Source organism: Marmota flaviventris, chromosome 8 (genome assembly GCF_047511675.1).
Source record: "Marmota flaviventris isolate mMarFla1 chromosome 8, mMarFla1.hap1, whole genome shotgun sequence".
Lineage (NCBI taxonomy): Eukaryota > Metazoa > Chordata > Mammalia > Rodentia > Sciuridae > Marmota > Marmota flaviventris.
Genome location: NC_092505.1, coordinates 38,063,436 through 38,084,923, shown reverse-complemented (window position 1 = coordinate 38,084,923; position 21,488 = coordinate 38,063,436). Strand labels below are relative to the sequence as shown.

The 21,488-nt window shown below is 35.7% G+C and overlaps 1 protein-coding gene across 2 annotated transcripts in view; it reads right to left on the bottom strand.

Moving 5' to 3' along the window:
• Nucleotides 1-4,654: 4,654 nt before the first annotated feature.
• The window catches only part of Htr1f (5-hydroxytryptamine receptor 1F), a 44,240-nt gene continuing 27,406 nt past the window's right edge, over nucleotides 4,655-21,488 (bottom strand). For both annotated transcript variants that reach the window (XM_071615800.1, XM_027929272.2), the window contains exon 2: nucleotides 4,655-5,848. In XM_071615800.1, the coding sequence (XP_071471901.1) occupies nucleotides 4,706-5,806 (1,101 nt within the window). In that variant the 5' untranslated portion in view covers nucleotides 5,807-5,848 and the 3' untranslated portion in view covers nucleotides 4,655-4,705. The remainder of the gene's footprint in view (nucleotides 5,849-21,488) is intronic.

Sequence of the window (21,488 nt, the reverse complement as noted above, 5' to 3'; positions counted from 1 at the left end):
CTGAGTTGCTTAGTGCCTTGCTAAATTGATGGCTTTGAACTTGTGATCCTCCTGCCTCGGACTCCCAAGTGGCTGGGATTACAGGCGTGTGCCACTATGCTAGGCCCCAAATCAGTGTTTCTTAATGTCAGTTTGCATTGCAAAATGGCACACAAAATGACCCAGCTTAGTATATTCACACCTAAAAGTTATACTTACATTGTGTACATCATTACTATCACATAATTATATTATATAATTATGTTTAGGAATACTATTGTAACTTAATGAAAAGATTGAAAAGCATAGGAAGAAAGACATGTCAAGCTTTGCTGGGTCCACATAAATGAATAATATTATTTTAGTGTCTTTGCAGAGGTAGAAACCTTCTATGAGAAAAGCTGGAATTGCATCTAACACAAGCTCTAATGAAAGACTGCTTGGACATGATTTGTTGTTATTCTTAATAAAGATAATATTAGACTTTAATATTATTTAAACAGAACTTCATTATTTTTGACCAGATGATAAATTCTTAAAAAAATCTGTTTTTCTTAGGTGGAATTTAAATACTACCACATTTTGTAGGGATGTTCTATATTAACAACCAAATTTATTATAATGTTGGAAAATATTTTTCAGCAATATTTTCCTCATTTTAAAAAATGAGGGAAAGTGTACTGAGTGAAAAGACCAAGAAAAAGTATCACAATGTCACAAGAAAATATTTATTTTATTTATGATAAAAATACTAATTTGCTTTTAAAAATAATTTTTGGCAAAATAGTCTACATTTAATCACCTTAGTTATTAGGAAGATATTAGAAACACATCTCTGAAGCAAATTAATATGGACACATTTTGAATTAAGCAGGATTATTTTTAAGGACTTTGGAATATATTAAGGAAAAAATTATTCATATTTTCTTTCTGTTGAAATACAATAAATTTGGTTTTCTGACCTATAAGTCAAAAGTAATTTTGTTTTTTTATTCACAAGAAAACGGTTCTTCCTTGAAATAGAGGAATGCCTTTTAGCAAAAACTGCATAATTATTTCCTGTTTCATGATATTTTGTGGAGCAAATCAACATATTTTCTAGTAATTGACTTCCAGTTAATTCTTTATTGTTTTTGATTAAAAAAAAAAAAAACTTGGGTAAGAGGAACAAGATTAAAACTGAACCTAAGAGTACGGGGATTGTGCTTTACTAAGGGAAGTAGTCTGTAATCGATTCAACTGACATAACATAGATAACATAGATAGCTGGGGAATCACAAACCAGAAAAGGAAAAGGAAGATTGGTTTTGGGAATTCAAAAATAAAATTGGTCTTACTTAGGGATCAACTCATCAAATGCTACTACCTGGATAAAGCTGTTTGTGCTATGGGCCTGTTGTAAATCAAAACAAAACAAAAAAACCTATTAACAAAAAGAAAATAAGCCTGGGCACTGTTCACAGCAGAAGTGGATTTTTAAGCAAAATTCGTGCATAGTTATGTTTAAAGATAGTCTGCTTTACTGAATTTAGTATCCATTTGTTTGACTTCTTTTTTGACTTTCTTTGATTTTCACACATCCGTCATTTGAAAAGATACAGAGGAGGATATCAAAAATAAATTCTTCACTTAATTTTTTGGTATTGCTATATAAATTTTCTATCAGGAAGTATAGTTTTATTTCTCCTACTTAATCACTTTCTATGATATTTATATTTTCTTGCTCTACTTTATTAGTTAAATATATGAATTGCTATATTATCTTATTTATTATAGATTTTTTATTTGTAAAAATCATGAGCTTTTAGTAACTTGTAAAATATTTCATTGAGAGACTAAATTGTATATATTCTGGGAAATATATCATGTTAAGTAAATGTGTTTTGGGATAAATTTCAAATAAAGTGAAAATTGCAGATTATTAGCTCCTTCATTCCTTACCATTTAAAGATATTAAAGAGACATTACTCATATTTGTTCATGAGGGATGGCAGCATCAGTATGGACCCTCAGCTTATGGGGAAAACACATAGATGAAGTGAGAATTACTGCAATGTGCTGTGGCTCCTTCAAACTAAAAAAATGGAAACACACTGAGAGAAATAGTAAACTTGATTCTTTGCTGAACTCCAAAGGAATATTAGATTTCCCTGTCACTTGTGGCATAATCTCTCTGGATTAGAGCTTTCATACAACTCAAATCAAAAGGCAGTATCTATATTCTGTGGCCCTCATCTGTTCTTTTGGGTTGATGGTTTGTGTCTCTTAGAATTCCCCATCTTTTACACACACACACACACACACACACACACACACGCATACACACACGAATTCACGTGTGTGTTTGTGTATGTGTGTAAGAGATGAGTGAAAATAAATTAACAGATCATTTTAGCTTTTTCAAGTTCTTTGAATGAATCAATCACAGAATCAAAATTGGTACATGAGGATGGGAAAGAGATGTTAAGAGAATGAGAACTACCCCGGGCTTTGAACTTGAACAAAGCATATGGATCCTTTAAGAAAGCACAGTGAGGACAAAATACATGGCCCAAAGCCTGATATATCTGTTGTTTTGTGGTCAGAGAGAGAAAACTCATCTGTCATTTTTGCTTGGGCCAGAAGTGGATAGCAATGCCCAGGAGCTCTGATATGTCTTTATGTAGTTAACATATCCCCAAGAGAAATCATCATTTCATCAATAGGTCCTTTCTGTTGAGTTTCTTATTCAGTTAATGACAACTTTATCTCACCAACTTATATTGCTTCATCATCTTATTAAAGCGTTTGCTATAACCTGTAGACTCAACCTATAGACCTCTCTCACTTGTCTCTTCCTTTTGATTTCCATTGCCAGAACTGAGTTCAGAACTTCATCAGCTCTTGCCTGGATTATCAGTTTGCTTTCTAACAAAAAGCCATTATATCCAGTAGCTCAAACCCAATCAAATTTTTCTTTCATCTTTTTGTTCTAAACTGTAATACTTCTGCTAAAAAGTACCAGTGAACACTCAATGACCACAATAAATTCATAAATTGATAGTAGACTTCTTGTCGTCGTCGTCTTCTTCTTCTTCTTCTTCTTCTTCTTCTTCTTCTTCTTCTTCTTCTTCTTCTTTAATGTGGAAAGCCAGTCATTAACAATGCCCAATGTTTCCTTTAATCTCCTTTGCTCTAAATATCTGTCAAACTAATTGTTACTTCATGAACATGCCCCATGAACACTTGCATGACACAGCCTGAGCTCTGATATGGCCTCCACTTGGAGAGCACTTTTCCATTTCTCTTGCCTAAACCCTGGTGTTATCTGACACCACTTTTAGATCCATTCTTTATGAAAATTTCCCATTCTTTTCTCAACCAGATGTGATCAATTTTTTCTCTGTATCATCAAAACTATGTAAATAACTTTCTTGCCAAATCCTTGTTTGTTCTTTTCTATCATAGTTTTCATTGTATTGTTTTTTCTTTTTGACTATGAGCATATATGAAGAGAAGAAACTGTATTTTATTTTTTCCTGTATCTTCTATTTAATACATATCTCAGTGTCTTATATAAAATGGAAACTGTAAATATGTATTATATTAGGAGTAATGTATCATAGATATATTTAAAAATGATGTAACACTCTCTTAATCACCTCCCCCAGCAAAGTATATTTTTAAGTACAAAATTGTGATTCAAAAATAAAGGTATATGTTGTTTTATAAATAGTCTTGGTTTATGATGAGCCTTCTCAAAGATGATTTGTTTCCACCAACCAGAAAACTAGAGGTGGTTTAATTAAAAGGAAAGTTGTAAGAGTTCCTATTACACTCTCTCTCATAAAAAGAAAATGATATTTAAATCAAAGGTATGGAGATGAAGTATAAAGTGACAGATTTAGTTAGTAACTGAGATAATTAACATTAATAGAAGTGAAATGCATTTTCTGTTTTAAATAAGAGATTGGAAATATAATAAGTATGGTGAAAAACCTAGAATGTTTAGTGCCTTAAATCTGCTTCTAAAATAAACAAGGGGAAATTATAATTTCCTCCCACTCCTTGGGTGAGGATTTGATTTCAAATGTTGATACTACATGGTTAAGATAATATTCTTCTAGAAACGTATACCAAACAGACAATTTAAAATGTACTCATTCATTATTCAGAATTATTTTGCCATACTTAATTCACTTTATGATTACTCTTTACCACCAAAATAAAAAGACAGTATTGATCCTTATTCATACTAAGTAAATTGTTATGCTCAGGGTAAGGTGGAAAAGGGCCAAAAATGGTTAAGAAGGAGAAATGTGTGCATTGTAAAATTATATCTTTTCTGTAAAATAAAGGATTATATAATAAAACAATAGGAGTATATAGAAATTATGGATGGAAGTATGTTATTTACTGAAAATTCTTCTATAATTGTTTAAGATATAAACTTGGAAAATTATTGTCATTAATATAATATACTCATATTTTTTCCAGTTAGCATTTTAGATACATTGAATAGGCAAAATATTATTTATAACCTGTATAAATTATTTTCTAATTTTGATTGGAATGATCAAATCAATACACTTTCTATTAATGGTTCTAATGAAATATAAATTCTATCCTTTTAGCAGTTTTAATATTTCCTCTAAAAGTTTTTAATGGTATATTATTTAGCATTCATTTAGTTACTCTACTGCAAAATAAAAAAAACTCTACCCTAAAATGATAAACTTTGTTTAAACTAACATCGGCAGCGCATAAGTTTTTGGAATGCTTTCTTAAAGTCTTCATTAAAGATTGTATAAATCAGTGGATTTATAAGGGAATTGAGATAACCAAGCCATGCCAAAAAATTGGACATTTCTTCAGAAATTTTACATTTTTCACAAACATTAACAACCAATTCTTTTACAAAAAAAGGAAGCCAACATATCACAAATGCACCCAAGATTAATCCCAGGGTGGTGGCTGCTTTGCGTTCTCTTGTCCCTGAGATCTTTTGCCTTCTCCAAGATTTCTCATGCTTCAACTCACACCTGGAACTTTTCACTGTGCTATGAATTTTATCAAAGTCTGTTGATGGATCAGATAGAGACTTTTCTAGCATGTAGGGTGTGGAGACCAGTCTAGTGTTTTTCTCACCACTCTCCAAGAGGACTTGGCCATTCAGATCCTCCTTTGCAATTCTGCTTGCTTGTCTCTTGTGGTATAATGTTTTTGCTGCTCTATATATTTTGTAGTAGAGGATCAAAATCAATACAAGTGGGATGTAGAAAGCTCCAAATGTTGAGTAAATGGTGGAAACAATGTGGTCATGCTTGATGACACACTCATCATTTCGGCTAGTTCCTTGGTGTCTCCAGAATAGAGGAGGCATGGAGATAAAAACTGATATAACCCAAACTATTGTAATCATAATGCCAGCGTGCTTGGGAGTCCTTTTCCTGGCATACTCAACAGCATCAGTGATTGCCCGATATCGATCCAAAGCTATAGCTGAGAGATGCAAAATGGAGCAGGTACAACAGATAATATCGACACTCAGCCAAATGTCACAGACCACTTGTCCCATGATCCAGCTCTCTCTCACAATATACACAATACTGAAGGGCATCACCAGGACAGCTACAAGGAAATCTGTGACTGCAAGGGAGCAAATTAAGTAATTGGCTGGGTGGTGCAGCTTCCGGGTCACAATAATTGCAGCAATCACAAGGGAGTTGATGGTCGTTGTCATCAGTGCCAGCCCGGAGAGAGTGAGAGACACAAGAATTTTGGCTGGCATTCTGTTTAACAGTTCCTCTGAGGTCAAGTTTTGATCAGATGAATTTAAGAAATCCATTTTTTTTGTTTTAAAAGATTAATATAGCTGAAATATGGATACCTGTAACAAAGGAGGGGAAAAAAACAGTTCAGAGAAGGCGTTGAGAATTTTTCTCTTCCTTTTAAGAGTAACCTTTTAAAAAGTATATGTGTATATTTTCCCAGAATATTCTATGGATTCAAAAAATGGAGTTCGGATTGCAAACTTTATTTTTTTTTTTCATTTAATTAAACAAATCCAATAAGAACAATAACAAATAGGTAACTTTTAAAACATTTCTCAAAATATGACTCACATAAAAAGAGTTTTATGAGTAAACTAGCAAATTACTCAATAAACCATCTACCATTATAGAATTGCTTTTAAAAAATTGTAGTAATCATACATTTTTCTCTTTGTCTATAGCAGAAAAAATTTAAAAGCACATGTAATTAATATCTATTTATGCACTGTGTAATGTAATATAAGAAAGCATCATATTAAGGGCAGTATTCAAAATCATAAACAATTTTATACTTAATTCAAAGTTACATTGAGAACATTATTATTGTGCTCATAGGAGTACAGGAAAATTTAATATATTTTATGCCAGGATATAGAAGTTACATAAAGGGAAGTAAGTAAAAATTATTATATCTAGCATTCTATGGTCATTTAATGAAATTAAGAAAATGTCAGAGTGTTTAGTAGTCTTTGTGAATGTAAGTACTTAATTTGGTTTAAAAAGATAAAATAAGATTAGTTGGAGTCAAAGAACCATAGAGCATTGCCCATTATAACAATGATATATGTGGTCAAACATTCATGACAGCAATAAAAATAGGGAAACACCCAAAGAAAAATTAGATTAACATAATTTACTGATAAACTCCTGGAAACAAGAATGTGAGAAAGAGTACTGGTGAAAAGCTATGTAGCTGCCCTTAGTGGAGAGAAACTCATAGCACTGAAAAAATTAAGCAGTTGAGGACAACTATGCTTATTATGCTGAGAAACATGACTCCCTGGACCACTAGCATCATCATCACCTAGGAACTTGTTAGAATTGTAAATTTTAGGACCTCACACCAGGCTTACTGAATCACAAAATCCAGAAGTGGGACCCCACAATCTGTGTTTTAATAAGTCTTCAGCTGATCTGAGGTTCCCTAATTTGAGAACCACTAGTTATATTTCCATGTAGACTTTAGACTCCATTCTTTATATAGAGTTGCCTTAATTGTGCTTTAAAAATATGTGGTTATTAGTAATGTAGATATAATATAAGTAATATAATATAATATAATATAAGTAATGTAGCAACTTAACCATACAATAGATAACCACCCATTTTCTGGATAGCAGGTATTTAAATTTCTTTTGCCACTCAATTTGTTTAGCAGCAGCACTTGGCTTCAAAAAGTATCTGAAAGAGCAAATTAAATTTAACCTAAACACAAGTCAAATGGTGAGTATGTGGGCTTCCAATGTGGTCTATAATATATTTAATCACATCACGTGAATGATTACTTATATTCTTAGGAAGTATTTGATATTATTAGTTTCAACTACTGAGACATTATCACTTTAAAATCAATTTAAAGAAGAGGAAAGTACAGTAACAATTATAACAAAGAATAGATTTAGATTTCTACTTTCTTTCTTTTCATAACAAAATTTCCTAAGTAATTCCTAAAGAATTACTAAAGAAAGAGAGGAAAACTAATGGGAAAAACTACCTTATAAAGTGTATTAATCTTATTTGATTGTACTCTAATTGCTTTTATTTTTTTCTTCTTTTTTCACTATTTATTGGTGTATTATAATTATGCATAAGAGTGGGGTTCATTGTTACACATTCATACATGCATATAACATGACAATATGATTTGGTCAATATTGTTCCCTAGTATTTTTTCTTTTCTCCCCTCATACCTCCCTTGGTCCCTTGATCTCCCTTTACTTTTCGTGTGATTCACCCCCTCTACTTTTCATCTTCTTTTTCTTCTCTAGCTTCCACATATCAGAGAAAACATACGACCATTGACAGATTTCTGAGTTTGGTTTATTCCCTTAATATAATGCTCTCATGGGGCTGGGGATGTGGCTCAGGCGGTAGAGCGCTAGCCTGGCATGCGTGCGGCCCGAGTTCGATCCTCAGCACCACATACAAACAAAGATGTTGTGTCTGCCGAAAAACTAAGAAATAAATATTAAAATTCTCTCTCTCTCTCTCTCTCTTTAAAAAAAAAAATAATGCTCTCAAATTCCATCCATTTTCCTTGACATAATTTCATTTTTCTTTATGGTTGAGTAAAATGCCTTTGTGTGTATATACCACATTGTCTTTTCTATTCATCCTTTGATGGACACATAGGCTAGTTCTATAATTTGGCCCTTGTGAATTGTCAGTTATCTGACTTCTAATTAAGAATAACATACACTAAAACAATGATTGTAAGCTGTGGGTAGAGAGTCCTCTTTCAGAAGAAAGGTAACATAGTCACCACAATGGTGACTTATAAAGAAGAATAACTTTCATTTCAGGGTGAGTGCCATTCTGAGCTCTCCTCTCTGGCAAGTTCACCTTTGTAAACAGGATGCTTGGTCATACATGTAGTTGTTATAAGGGGTAATACTCTATGGTTCTTTGACTCCAACTAATCTTATTTTATATTTTAAACCAAATTAAGTACTTATATCCACTAAGACTACTAAACACTCAGATATTTTCCTAATTTCATAAAATGACCAAAGAAGGCTAGATATGCTAATTTACCTCGGTAAGTGGGCTTTTTGGTCAAGGAGCTTAGCAGACCTCACAGTTTTTGTAGATTCTCTCAGGAAACCCATTTTTCTTTGGAGGGGGTTGGGGAGATAATGGTTATGTGTGAAATGCTTTCTCCAAAGCAATGAAGATATATTAGAAGCATGGTATATTAATTAATTTTTACTTCCAATCCTCTTTTATTCTTTAATTAAAAAATTTACACTATTTTCTCAATCTAAAAACAGAATAGTTTCTTATTTATTTATTTTTGCAGTGCTGGATATTGAACCCAGGTGCTCATACATGCTAGATAAGACCTCTATCACTGAGCTATACCCCTTGGATACTTTCTTAATTGGATAATTTATTTGCAATGATGTTTACTTAGTGTTATGGGAGTTGATTTAAAAGAGTTGACATTTTCCACATTATAAACAAAAATAACTTTCAACAGTAATTTGCCTTATACACAGTTTGGGCATAAGAGATGACCCTGAAATGTATTTTGGTAAGCAAATTAAGTGAGAGAAACTGCAAGTGGTTATGTGAGTTTCTATAATAAAAATCACTACTATGGGAAATTGAACCAGTTTAAAACTAGAAATTGAGTTATTTGATAATTCAACGGATTTTTCTAAGTTTCACATTGTAGCCTTTAAACTAGCCTTGATAAAATGGTACTTAATTCCAGGAAAAAAAAATCAAAATTTTTGTCATATGCATCATATATAGTTTTGCAGTTTACCAGAAATCTTCCAGTATTTCATTTAAAACCTAATTAATCTTCCAATTGTCATATTCAACAAGAAAATAGGACAACAAATGTAGTCAATCACAATAGGGTTTCACTTTCATTTGACTTTTTTCCTTACTATTACAGTTAGAAACTTAATAAAACATCTATCTTCAGACATGATATTTGACCAGATTCCTTCATGATCCTTTATATATGTTATATTATATATATATAATGTAACATATATATATATATATATATATATATATATATATGTGTGTGTGTGTGTGTGTGTGTGTGTGTTTAGTTATACATGGACACAATATCTTTATTTTGTTTATTTATTTTTATGTGGTGCTGAGGATGGAACCCAGTGCCTCACAAGTGCAAGGCCAGAGCTCTACCACTGAGCCACAGTCCCAGCCCCATTCCTTTATATTTAAAGTTCCCACTGTGTGTCCTCATAGAGTTAGGCCCACCTCTTTATCGTAGGACACAGACTGTGTTACTCATGCTTCTCCTGCTCTTAGAACATAGACAACATTCTATATTTCAAATGTCTTTCCTAGGAATTAGTCAAGATTCCTCTGTGTAAAGGCTGTAGTCTATGCAGTTATATGCAATCTTCCTGATAACAGCAGAGAGCAAAATTCTCTAGACTTTACTCTGCATAAATATTTGCCAATTTGCTGATCTAGCCACTTGGTGCATTTTCTATTTTGTTTATACACCGTATTTTTTTTTTATCAAATATTTGTTTATATTCAGTAATCTGTTTGATTTTGATGTCCATATATTTTGTACTTAGGTTAAACTATTAGCTTCTAGAGGCATAATTTATTTTTTTTTCTACTGTGAATAAGGTGTATGTGTGCACAGGTATGTGTGTAATACAAATGGTTTTTATAATAACATTGTAAAGAGGCAAGATAGTAAAATTCAGTTCCATCAAGACCTCATGAGAAACTATAAGTTGACTGTTTCAATTAAATTCATAATAATATTCATCTTTTCTGAGTGTTTGCTTTTATAGGTGTTACAGAGAATGGGCCTTCTGTGAAATGAGGCAATGAGAAGGTTCCTCTTCATATCCCAATTCTTGCAATAATGCCAGAAAGATTTCATACATGTCTCTCAGAGTAACAGGTATGAATTTATTAGGAGGAATAGGAAAGGAAAAAAGGACACTCTTAAGGCAGAAGGTGATCCTCGCAGAGAAAAGAACTCGCCCTCCAGTTTTATTGGGCGCTCCAGGAAGTTTCCAGAGTCCCACCCAAGCCCACCTTCTGACTTTTGACTGACAGCATAGGAACCTCATGGACTGCCTCTAAGAGATGGTATGGTGCTCACAGAGGAATTTGATTCTCCCCGTTTTTGCCTGGATTTCCTGCCCCTTTAATTGGTTTATCATCCTTTGAAAATCCCTCAGCAACTTTCTTTCTGAGACTCAGGTGATTGGTAGTTGTGATGATATTGGTGATCAGGGAAAGTCTAGGCCATCTGGTAGGGTGTGATCTAGTCTCTAGTGTCAAGGGAATGTAACAGTGGTTGGGGGAGGTTTTAACATTCCAAGCCTCCTTCTTTGAGGTGCTAATGTATCAGAAGGCTCCCTGTGGTTCTGGGTCAGGCTTCATTGTTTTTTCCCTGCTCACTATTCATTGCTGACTAGCTATCTAACAGAGATACTGTATTAAGCCATTTATTTCTTAATGCTACCTATGAGGTAGGTACAATTATTGTCTATCTTTTCATAAATAGGAAAACAGAGACATAGAAGTTTAATAAACTTCTCTATAAAAACAACATAAATCATTGGTGAAACAAAACCTTCTCTGAACCACCATTTTATTCTAAAGAGATTTATTATTTAACAACTCTATTCTAGTCATGCAGTCTATAAAGTAACTACTTTTTCTATTCGATAAAGATTTTGTTATAAAGTGAGAAATGTGTTTAAAGGAAGCAAATATCAATAGAATAAATATTTAGGGTAGTGGCCATGTCTACGTGTGTTGATTGTAATAGGAGGAATGTATTCTCAGGATTTTCTAATTTTTTTAAAAACTCTTTTCAACTTTGAGACTTCCTTTCTGTTCTTGTTATATCGTTCCCACTTATTCTTTTTTTTAAAAAAATACATTTTTTAATTGTTGATGGACCATTATTTTATACATTTATTTGTATGTGGTGCTGAGAATCAAACCCAGTGCTTTACACATGCAAGGGCTTTACCACTGACCCACAACCCCAGCCTGCCCCATTTATTCTTAAAAACTCTTTATTGAGTGCCATTTATATTCTGATTGATCTGATAGCTACAAAAGGTATCTATCACCCCCTCCCCATCAAAAAAACCTAACACCAAAAAAAACCAAAGAACAAAACAAAAACAACAACAACAACAAAATAACAACACACCGTTCTTGACTTTAAGAAGATAGACATGGTAATGAAACAGCTGAACACATAATTATAATCAATTATAAAAAGAAATGAGGGCATTATGAAGGCATAATGTTCTGGAAATGCCAAGGAGAGAGAATTAATCAAACCATGTGTTGCAGTTTAGATATAACATGTCCCCCAAAAGCTCATGTATGAGATGATATAAGAAAGTTTAGAGGTGAAATGATTGGGTTATGAATGCCTTAACTTATTACATGTATTAACCCCCACTCCACCCCATAGGCTTTAATAACATAGGCAGATAGGTTGTTGCTAGAAGAGGTGGGTCACTGGGGGTGTGCTTTTGTCCCTGGTGAGGAACTCTCTCTCTGCTTCCTGGTGTGATATCCTGATGATAGGGGACAGACAGATGTGAGTGGTGGCAACTTGAGGTTAAGGGAATAATTCTATAAAGTGGACCCATTGTGCTGAGCCTTTAAATGTGAGAATTAGAGAAAGAATAATAAATATCCTGAAGCCTATAAAACATGCAACTTGTCTAACTATGTCATCAATTATAATAGAGGAAAATGACACTGATCTTTCATTGACCTTCCTTTGTCCTATTGCCAGCTACCATTTCAGAACCATGGTATGCTGAAGTAAATGTTTGTTTGAAACAGGTGCATGCCAATTAATCAGACCTAGGCAAGCTGTTGGTCTCATGATCCTTGAAGTGACTACTTTAATTTTATTCATTGTTTCTACAATTACAGACTTTGTAGCTATATATTTAAAACTTACAACATGTAAATTTTCTTAATAATTTGGCTTAAATCTCTTTCAAGTTCCTCCATAGTCAGATGAATATTGATGCAAGGATTGAAACTAAGTTGAATGCTCTAGAAGCCACTGTAATAAATAATGCAATGAACTCTCTATGGTTTAAGGAAAGGCTTCAATGCCATGCTAATTATAAATATGTCTGTGTTACTATGGCCAAATACAATGCTTCCCAATAAAATTGGGAAAAGATTAAAAATCTTCTGATGAGTTTTTGGCAGAGTAATAATAATAACCTGGATCTTTCAGAGTTAATTGAATGGCTTTTATCCTAAAAATATGTTGAAATATTCTACATGGTATATTATTCAAATGATATATTTTCTACTAATTCTTTTCACATCTTAATAGTAGGTCATGATGTCCTTGGACCAAAAATTCAGTGACTGGAAATTATAACCCCCCAATTGCATTTATAAATTAAGAAGGGGGTATGTCAGGAGCTGCCACATAGGAGATGAGCACACACTCTTAGTCTTGAGCAATGGAGATGTGGAACTGGTTTCTGCTGCTTGCACCTCTGCTGGTCAGGGGAATGAAGCTCTGGGAGTGGGCGTCACCCAATGAGACTGGGCTACACCTCCCTGAAACCCAATCTCTTGCCTCATTTGGGTTGAACTTTCTCGAATGTCTTCCCCTCAATATATAGGATGGTTTCAGGCATGTTCTCTGTCTTTCCAAAGGATTCTTAAGGCCGAGAGCCGTCCCTGATTCCTGCAAGCAAAAGGTATTTCTGTGTGTAGAGTGCTTCTTTTGCCATTTTCTTAGTTATTGATGTAGCCAGCTCTTGTGAATGCAGGTCACAAGTCTGGCTAGCTGGCAATAGAGCCCCACATGCTTTCTTTTACAAGAATCAATTTACCTGCAGCCCTGCCTTAAGTAGACATGATATGTTTCATTCATTAACAAACTCCCTGCTATCTGAAGGAGAAATGCAGGCCTGAAATAGTGGTGATAAAAGAACTCATTACACTGAAGGGGGAGACTTTTGTCATCCTTTTCATAGACCATACCCTGGAATTCAGGGAAATAAGGATAATTCCTCCTAACCACAAAATCTGTAAGAATTTGTCATTAAGAATCCAATTAGAACCAGTTAGCATGGGCCAAGGTGACCTAGAAAGTTTAGGCAGTGGGGACTTGAAAGTCTGATGTCATCCTGCTATCAGTCAGGGCAAGACTCTCTGAAAACTTTTTTGGGATCCCATAAAACTGGAGTGCAGGAAAGGCATGGTCCCTCTCCTGTTTCAGGAGACCCACTCTTTCCCTTGAGAGTATTCCCTTTCCCTTTTCCTTTCCCTTTAATAAACTCATGTCTGTTACTCTGAGTGACATGTCTAATATTGTTCTGACTTGAGCACATGAATTAGGATTTGACTGGGGGGTGCTAAGAGCCAAGTATATGATGCATGGCAATTTTGGTTGAAAGGTGACGCCAGCTAGCCATTGAGATGATATGATTATGTTAAGATTTGCATTCATATGGATATTGGACTCCTGCTGTTCACCTAGGCCGGCTATGGGACTCCTGGAGAGTTCCCATTGGTTGGGGAAGTACAGTAGGAGGGAGTTCCGGGGGAGGAGCTGGCTCGGCGGTCCGAGAGGAAGCCGCGTGGGTGGAAAAAATCTTCCCGGGCGGTACCGGACATTGGCGGCAGTTTCAAAAAATAAACTTTGTTCCTGCTTGAGTGGCTCGTGATTTTGTGCCCAGCCAGACTGCAGCAACTGGTGGCCCGCACGGGGAACGCCTGAAGTTTGGAGGTGAGTAAAATTGCTCGCCCCTGAGGGAAGGCAACAAAATGGGTGACCATTTCAAAAAACAATGTGTTCTCGTTTTGATTTATCTTGTTTTTGTTTCAAGCTGCCTATCCCTAGAATTTTCTCAGGCAAACTGGGAAAATTGGTTGGCTCAAGGTTTGAAGTTGTTCGGCCCTGAGAAAGAGAAAATTGATACAACTATTCTTTGTTCGGTTTTTGTTTCATTCTGTTTCGGTTTTGTTTTATGCTATCTTATTGGGTTACATTACCTGTATAGTAGATTAGAAACTAGTAAAAAACAAACCGAAAGACTGTTAAGTAAATTGTTAGAAGTCCAGACTATGGTAGAAAACATGTTAGGTCAAGCGAAAGAGAAGGTCTCTCAAGCTAGTCAGACAGAGGAAGATTTGAAGAAAGAAAGCTTAGAGGAAAAACAACCATCAGGCGGGGAATTACAACAGGAGGCTGCTACTAACCCCGTTCTATCACCAGAGGGCATAATTCAACCAACAGCTCCATCTACAGCTGAGCGGCCCTCAACTCCCGTAGTTGATGGACGGAATCCTGAGGCAGGACCCCAAAGATTAGCATGCCCTGTACTTGAGCAGGCAGGAGGGCAACGAATTCACCGTGCTTTAGATTTCAAAACAGTGAAGCAATTAAAAGAGGCTGTAACAACCTACGGGCCGCAAGCACCCTTCACTGTGAGCATGGTCGAATCCATTACCAACTTAGACATGACGCCAGCAGATTGGGCTAACATATGTCGATCTGTGCTAAATGGAGGACAATATTTGTTATGGAAGGTTGCCAATGAGGAATTTTGCATGGAGACAGCTAGGCAAAATGCAACAGCCGGTTACCCTCAAAGAAATCTAGAGATGTTATTAGGAAAAGGACCTTATGAGGGTCAACGGCAACAAATTGAATATGATCCTGGCGTATACGCACAAATTGCTGCAGACGCAGTTAGGGCATGGAAAACTTTACAGGGGCATGGAGATTTACAAGGACAATTATCTAAGGTAATACAAGGAGCTAATGAACCTTACGCTGAATTTGTAGATAGGCTTATTCAGACAGCATCTAGAGTATTTGGAGATACAGAACAGGCAATGCCATTTATAAAACAACTGGCTTATGACCAAGCAAATCGTTGCTGCAGAGAGGTCATCAGACCATGGAAACATGAAGATTTAAACACATATATTAAATTATGTAGAGACATTAATGAACAAAGGCAAGTCTTAGCAGCAGTACAACAGGCTTTAGATGCCAGGCCAAAAACATGCTATAATTGTGATCAAACAGGACATTTTAAAAGGAGTTGCCCCATAGGAGGAGGGTTTAACAAGGCTAGGTATCAAAGGAATAGAATACCGGGTATTTGCCCACGATGCCGTAGAGGGAAACATTGGGCTAATGAATGCCATTCTCAAACCACCATAGAAGGTATTCCGTTATCAAAAAACAGACAAGGACCAAATGTTTACCCACGATATCGTGGAGAAAGGCATCAGGCTCCATTGCCAAAAAACGGACTGGAAGGCCCAATGCTCCGGGGCCCAAAACCACAAATATACGGGGCAATGGAGGAACCCAGCAACACCATCAAGGTAGTGCCCAGGACGCATTATCCATTAAATCCCTCATCAGACAAACTAGAGGGAACGCAAGGTTGGACATCTGCGCCTCTGCCAGAGCAGTACTAACTCCAGAGATGGGAGTTCAAATCATTCCCACAGGAGTAAAAGGACCTCTTCCCCAAGGAACAGTAGGCTTATTACTGGGACGCAGTTCTTCAACACTAAAAGGACTTATGATAAGTCCTGGGGTAATTGATCCCGATTATGAAGGTGAAATAAAAATTATAGCTAGTTCTCCAAGAGGTATATCAGTAATTTCACCAGGAGATAAAATAGCACAGTTATTAATAATACCCAGCCTACATAATAAATTTTCCAGTCGTACTGTAGAAAGAGGTTCCAGGGGATTAGGCTCCACAGGTGTAGATTGGGCTATGCTGTCTTTAAATCTAGATTCTCGCCCAATGCTAAAACTAAATATTCAAGGACATGACTTTAATGGGCTACTTGATACAGGTGCAGACCTTAGCATAATATCTCGTCAAGAATGGCCAAAACACTGGCCATTACAACAAGCCACTCAAACGCTTCGAGGCCTAGGAGTGGCAACTAATCCCCATAGAAGTGCAATGGTATTAGATTGGAAGGATCCTGAAGGATGTGAAGGAACTATACAGCCCTATGTATTGGATCATCTTCCTATAAATTTATGGGGACGAGATGTCCTAGATCAATTAGGTTTGACATTAACAAATAACATCAATCCTAATGCGCCCACTACTAGGGCTAGACAAGGCTTTAGGAAAGAAGAAAGATTAAGAGAACAAGAACAAGGTATGACAGCACCAATTCAAATAAATCAAGAAACAAATAGACATGGATTGGGTTTTCAGAAAGGGCCACTGAGACAATCAAAATTACTTGGAAATCAGAAAGACCAGTGTGGGTTCCTCAGTGGCCCCTGACTAAAGAAAAGATACAAATAGCCCATGACCTGGTCAAACAACAATTAGCGGAGGGACATATACAACCTTCCGTATCTCCCCATAATACTCCCATTTTTGTCATTAAAAAGAAATCTGGTAAATGGAGATTATTGCAAGATTTAAGAGCCATTAATAATGAGATGGTTATTATGGGACCTGCTCAATCAGGGATTCCCCAATTGTCTGCTTTACCAAAAACCTGGTATGTTTTAGCTATAGATATTAAAGATTGTTTTTTTTCAATTCCAATTCATCCCGAGGATAGTCCACATTTTGCATTTACTATCCCTGCACTAAATCATGAAGGTCCTAATCAGAGATATGAATGGAAAGTACTCCCTCAAGGGATGGCTAATAGTCCAACTATGTGTCAAATTTATGTTAACAAAGCAATCCAGCCACTTAGAAATCAAAATCCTGAACTACAAATATTTCACTATATGGATGATGTGTTATTGGCACATAAAGATAAAAACACATTGCTAGAATGTTATGCCACACTTACAAATTTATTAAAAAATTATAATCTAGAGATAGCAATAGATAAAGTACAATTAAATCTTCCAATTAATTATTTAGGGGTTTTATTATCCTCAACCATGGTCCGTCCACCCAAAATTCAAATACGAGTAGATCAACTCAAATCACTTAACGACTTTCAAAAGTTATTAGGAGACATAAATTGGATAAGGCCTTATCTAGGCATACCAACAGGAGAGTTGGGACCTTTATTTGATATTCTAAAAGGTCCATCAGATCCAAATTCACCCCGCATGTTGACGCCTGAAGCAAGAAAGGCATTAAAAATCATTGAAACATATATGGAAAATATGCATTTGGATAGAATTGATATAAGTTTGCCTTTATTATTTATTGTACTGCCAACAAAAAATATACCTACAGGAGTATTCTAGCAAGAAGGTCCATTATTGTGGATACATTTATCTTATTCTCCTAATACTATTCTTACTAGGTATCCTGAGGCTGTAGGACAATTAATACTCAAAGGAATAAAAGCAGCCAAGGGAGTGTTTGGGATTTCTCCCAATAAAATTATTACTCCATATACTATAGATCAAATTGATGAATTAGCTAATGAGTTAAATACTTGGGCAATAATCATGTGTAAATCTAATGTTTCATTTGATAATCACTTACCGTCTAATCCTTTGTTGTCTTTTTGGTCTAAACATCCTGTAGTTTTTCCAAAGATGACAAAAAAAACCCCTATCATGAATGCTCCAAATATATTCACTGATGGGTCAAATAATGGTACAGCAACAGTAGTTACCCCTGATCAAACTTTTACATTTTTAGTACCCAAACAATCAGCTCAAAAGGTAGAGCTTAATGCAGTATTACAAGCTTTTATGATGTTTAAAAATTCTGTATTTAATTTATTTTCTGATAGTCAGTATGTAGTTAATGCTATAGTATCCCTTGAAGATGCTGGTAGGATTTCCCCTTCTTCTACTGTTTTCTCTTTGTTTTCTACTATACAAAGTCTAATCTGGGACAGAAAAGATCCATTCTTTATAGGACATATCAGGGCACATACAGGATTGCCTGGAGCCCTTAGTTTGGGCAATGAGTTAACAGATAAAACTACACATGACATACATATTTTCTCCACAATAGAAGAAGCTATAAATTTTCATAAAAGGTTCCATGTCAATGCTAATACTTTACAAAAGCGTTTTAAAATAACTAAAGAACAAGCCCGACATATAATAAAACAATGTCAAAATTGTGTGACATTTTTACCACAAGTTAATCTTGGAGTCAATCCTAGAGGACTGATACCTAACCATATTTGGCAGATGGACGTCACACACTTGCCAGAATTTGGAAAATTAAAATATTTACATGTTACAGTTGATACTTCTTCCGGATTTCTGATGGGCTCCCTTCATGCTGGAGAAAAAACTAAAGATGTTATAGCTCATTGCTTACAAAATTTTGCCACTGTGGGCGTTCCAAAACAGTTAAAAACCGATAATGGTCCTGGTTATACGTCCACCTCTTTTAAACAATTTTGCTCATCATTTGGCATTACTCACATAACAGGAATTCCATACAATCCACAAGGACAAGGCATAATTGAAAGAGCTCATCAAACTATTAAAATGTACTTATTAAAACAAAAGGAGGGAATTGGAAAGGGGTATATATCCCCCAAAGATAAACTTAAAATAACCCTTTTTACTCTAAACTTTTTAAATTTGGATTCATCAGGGCTTAGTGCTGCGGAAAAACATTTGTATCCAAAAAATGTACATAAGCCTAAGGTACTTTGGAAAGATATTCTAACAGGACAATGGAAAGGTCCTGACCCAGTGATAGTCTGGAGTCGGGGCTCTATTTGTGTTTTTCCACAGGAAGAACAGCAGCCGATTTGGATTCCAGAAAGACTAACTAAAACAGCTCCTACAGAACAAAAGGAAGATAATTCCACTCAAATCCATAACAGCTGATATCCAGATCTCCAGCTTGGCTATTCTTACATCTGTGACAGTGATTAACCAGGATGTTTTTTTCAATATCTATTTTATTATTGCTTTTTCCCACATCATAAAGTTCTATTTTATTTTTGAGCTCATACAGACCTAGGTTAATGTTTTTTCTGATCAGTTTTTTTGACTGTGGAGTTTTTGAACATTGCAATGGAGATTTCACCTAGGTAAAGCTACAAGGCCTTTACTATTGTCTTATGTGTTATATGTTACGTGTGCACACTTCTGTTTTGTGTTGTATGTCTGTATGTGCGTATGTCCATATTTCACATATGAGGGGCGCTCATGCACATGGATCCAAAAAAAAAATTTTTTTTTTATTATTCACGTGATTTTAATAGTTTAATTTAATTTGGGTAAACAGCTGTTGAGGATTGTTCTAATATATGAACAAATAGAAGGTTAACAAATCTGTTTGTTTACTTTCACCTTTCCTTTTCATTATATTTAATAATTCTGTTCAGGATAATGTAAATTGTTCTAAATATTGTTTTCTTAGTACCTGTTGAAATGTTACATATTTTTTTTTTAGCATCATTGTCAAAATTCCTATTTTCATCCCAGTGCCGGTGAAGACAAAGATAAAACGAAACTACAACTTCTTTGAGAGTTATCACAACAAACCGTGTAAGCTGATACATCAATGATTTATAACTCAACAAGTAATGCTCAATCAATGAGTCGATTTATTTTGGAAGGATATGGACATATTGATAGATTCCTCTGCTTTGAACTGCTTACAGAACTTGCCTGGACTATGTATCACTTGTATGCTTTATTTTGGGAGGATATGGACATATTGATAGATTCCTCTACTTTGAACTGCTTACAGAACTTGCCTGGACTATGTATCACTTGTATGCTTTGTGATCTATTTGTTGATGCAGCGAATTATGGTAGTGCTAGCGTATCTTTGCTGATGTGTCACCAGTGATGTAATTTTTCCTAGGAGCCGTGAATTGACTTGGTGTCATGACATTTCTGTATCCTCCTCCCTTCTACTAGTGATGGTCTAATTTTGGGGGCCAACAGAGGTGAGGTAAAGAACCTCATCCCCCCACCAGCACCAAGGCCAATTTTGGGGGCCAACAGAGGTGAGGCAAAGAACCTCACCCCCCCACTGGTACATAGGCCTATCCACAAGTATGGCTATATGCTGGACCGGTAGTCAGTGACGGGTATGATCCAATTGCAGTGGTATCAACCTAAGACAGGAGGCTGACGCCTAAAAGTCAGTTTTCCGATGACGGGTAAGAACCATATGTTGAATTGGACAAACCTAACAGGCACGGTCCCTAGCCAGATTGCTTGTTACTTAAACAGAAGGGGGGAGATGCTAAGAGCCAAGTATATGATGCATGGCAATTTTGGTTGAAAGGTGACGCCAGCTAGCCATTGAGATGATATGATTATGTTAAGATTTGCATTCATATGGATATTGGACTCCTGCTGTTCACCTAGGCCGGCTACGGGACTCCTGGAGAGTTCCCATTGGTTGGGGAAGTACAGTAGGAGGGAGTTCCGGGGGAGGAGCTGGCTCGGCGGTCCGAGAGGAAGCCGCGTGGGTGGAAAAAATCTTCCCGGGCGGTACCGGACATTGGCAGCAGTTTCAGTTTTCTGGAAAGCCCCAGATCTGTAACACAGAGCAGTCTCCTCTACCTCACTCTTTAACTATGATGTTCTGCCTCAACTAGGGCCCAGAGCAATGGAACTGGCTGTCTATGGACTGAGACCTCTGAAACCATGAGTGCAAAATAAACTTTTCCTCCTCTAAAATTGTTCTTATCAAGTCTTTTGTCACAGCAATAAAACAGCTGACTAAAACACCATGTAAAACAATAAAAGCCTTTACAGATAGAGGGATAAGTGTGAGTAAAAGCAGAGACATAAAAATGCAAGATGCATTCAGATGTATGATGTAGTATTGTGATGTATGATGTGCTACTTAAATAATGCAAAGACACATTGGGACTGGGGTTGGAGGTGAGAGAGGCAAGTTCACTCTGGAAGACAATGAAGGGCTTGCTTCTTGCGATAAGGATATTGAACATTATTTTGAGGGTAACTAGAAGTGAGAAATATTTAAGAAGATACATGGAAGCATAAGATCTGTGTTTTGGCAGAGGGAGCAGTGCAGGCAGTGA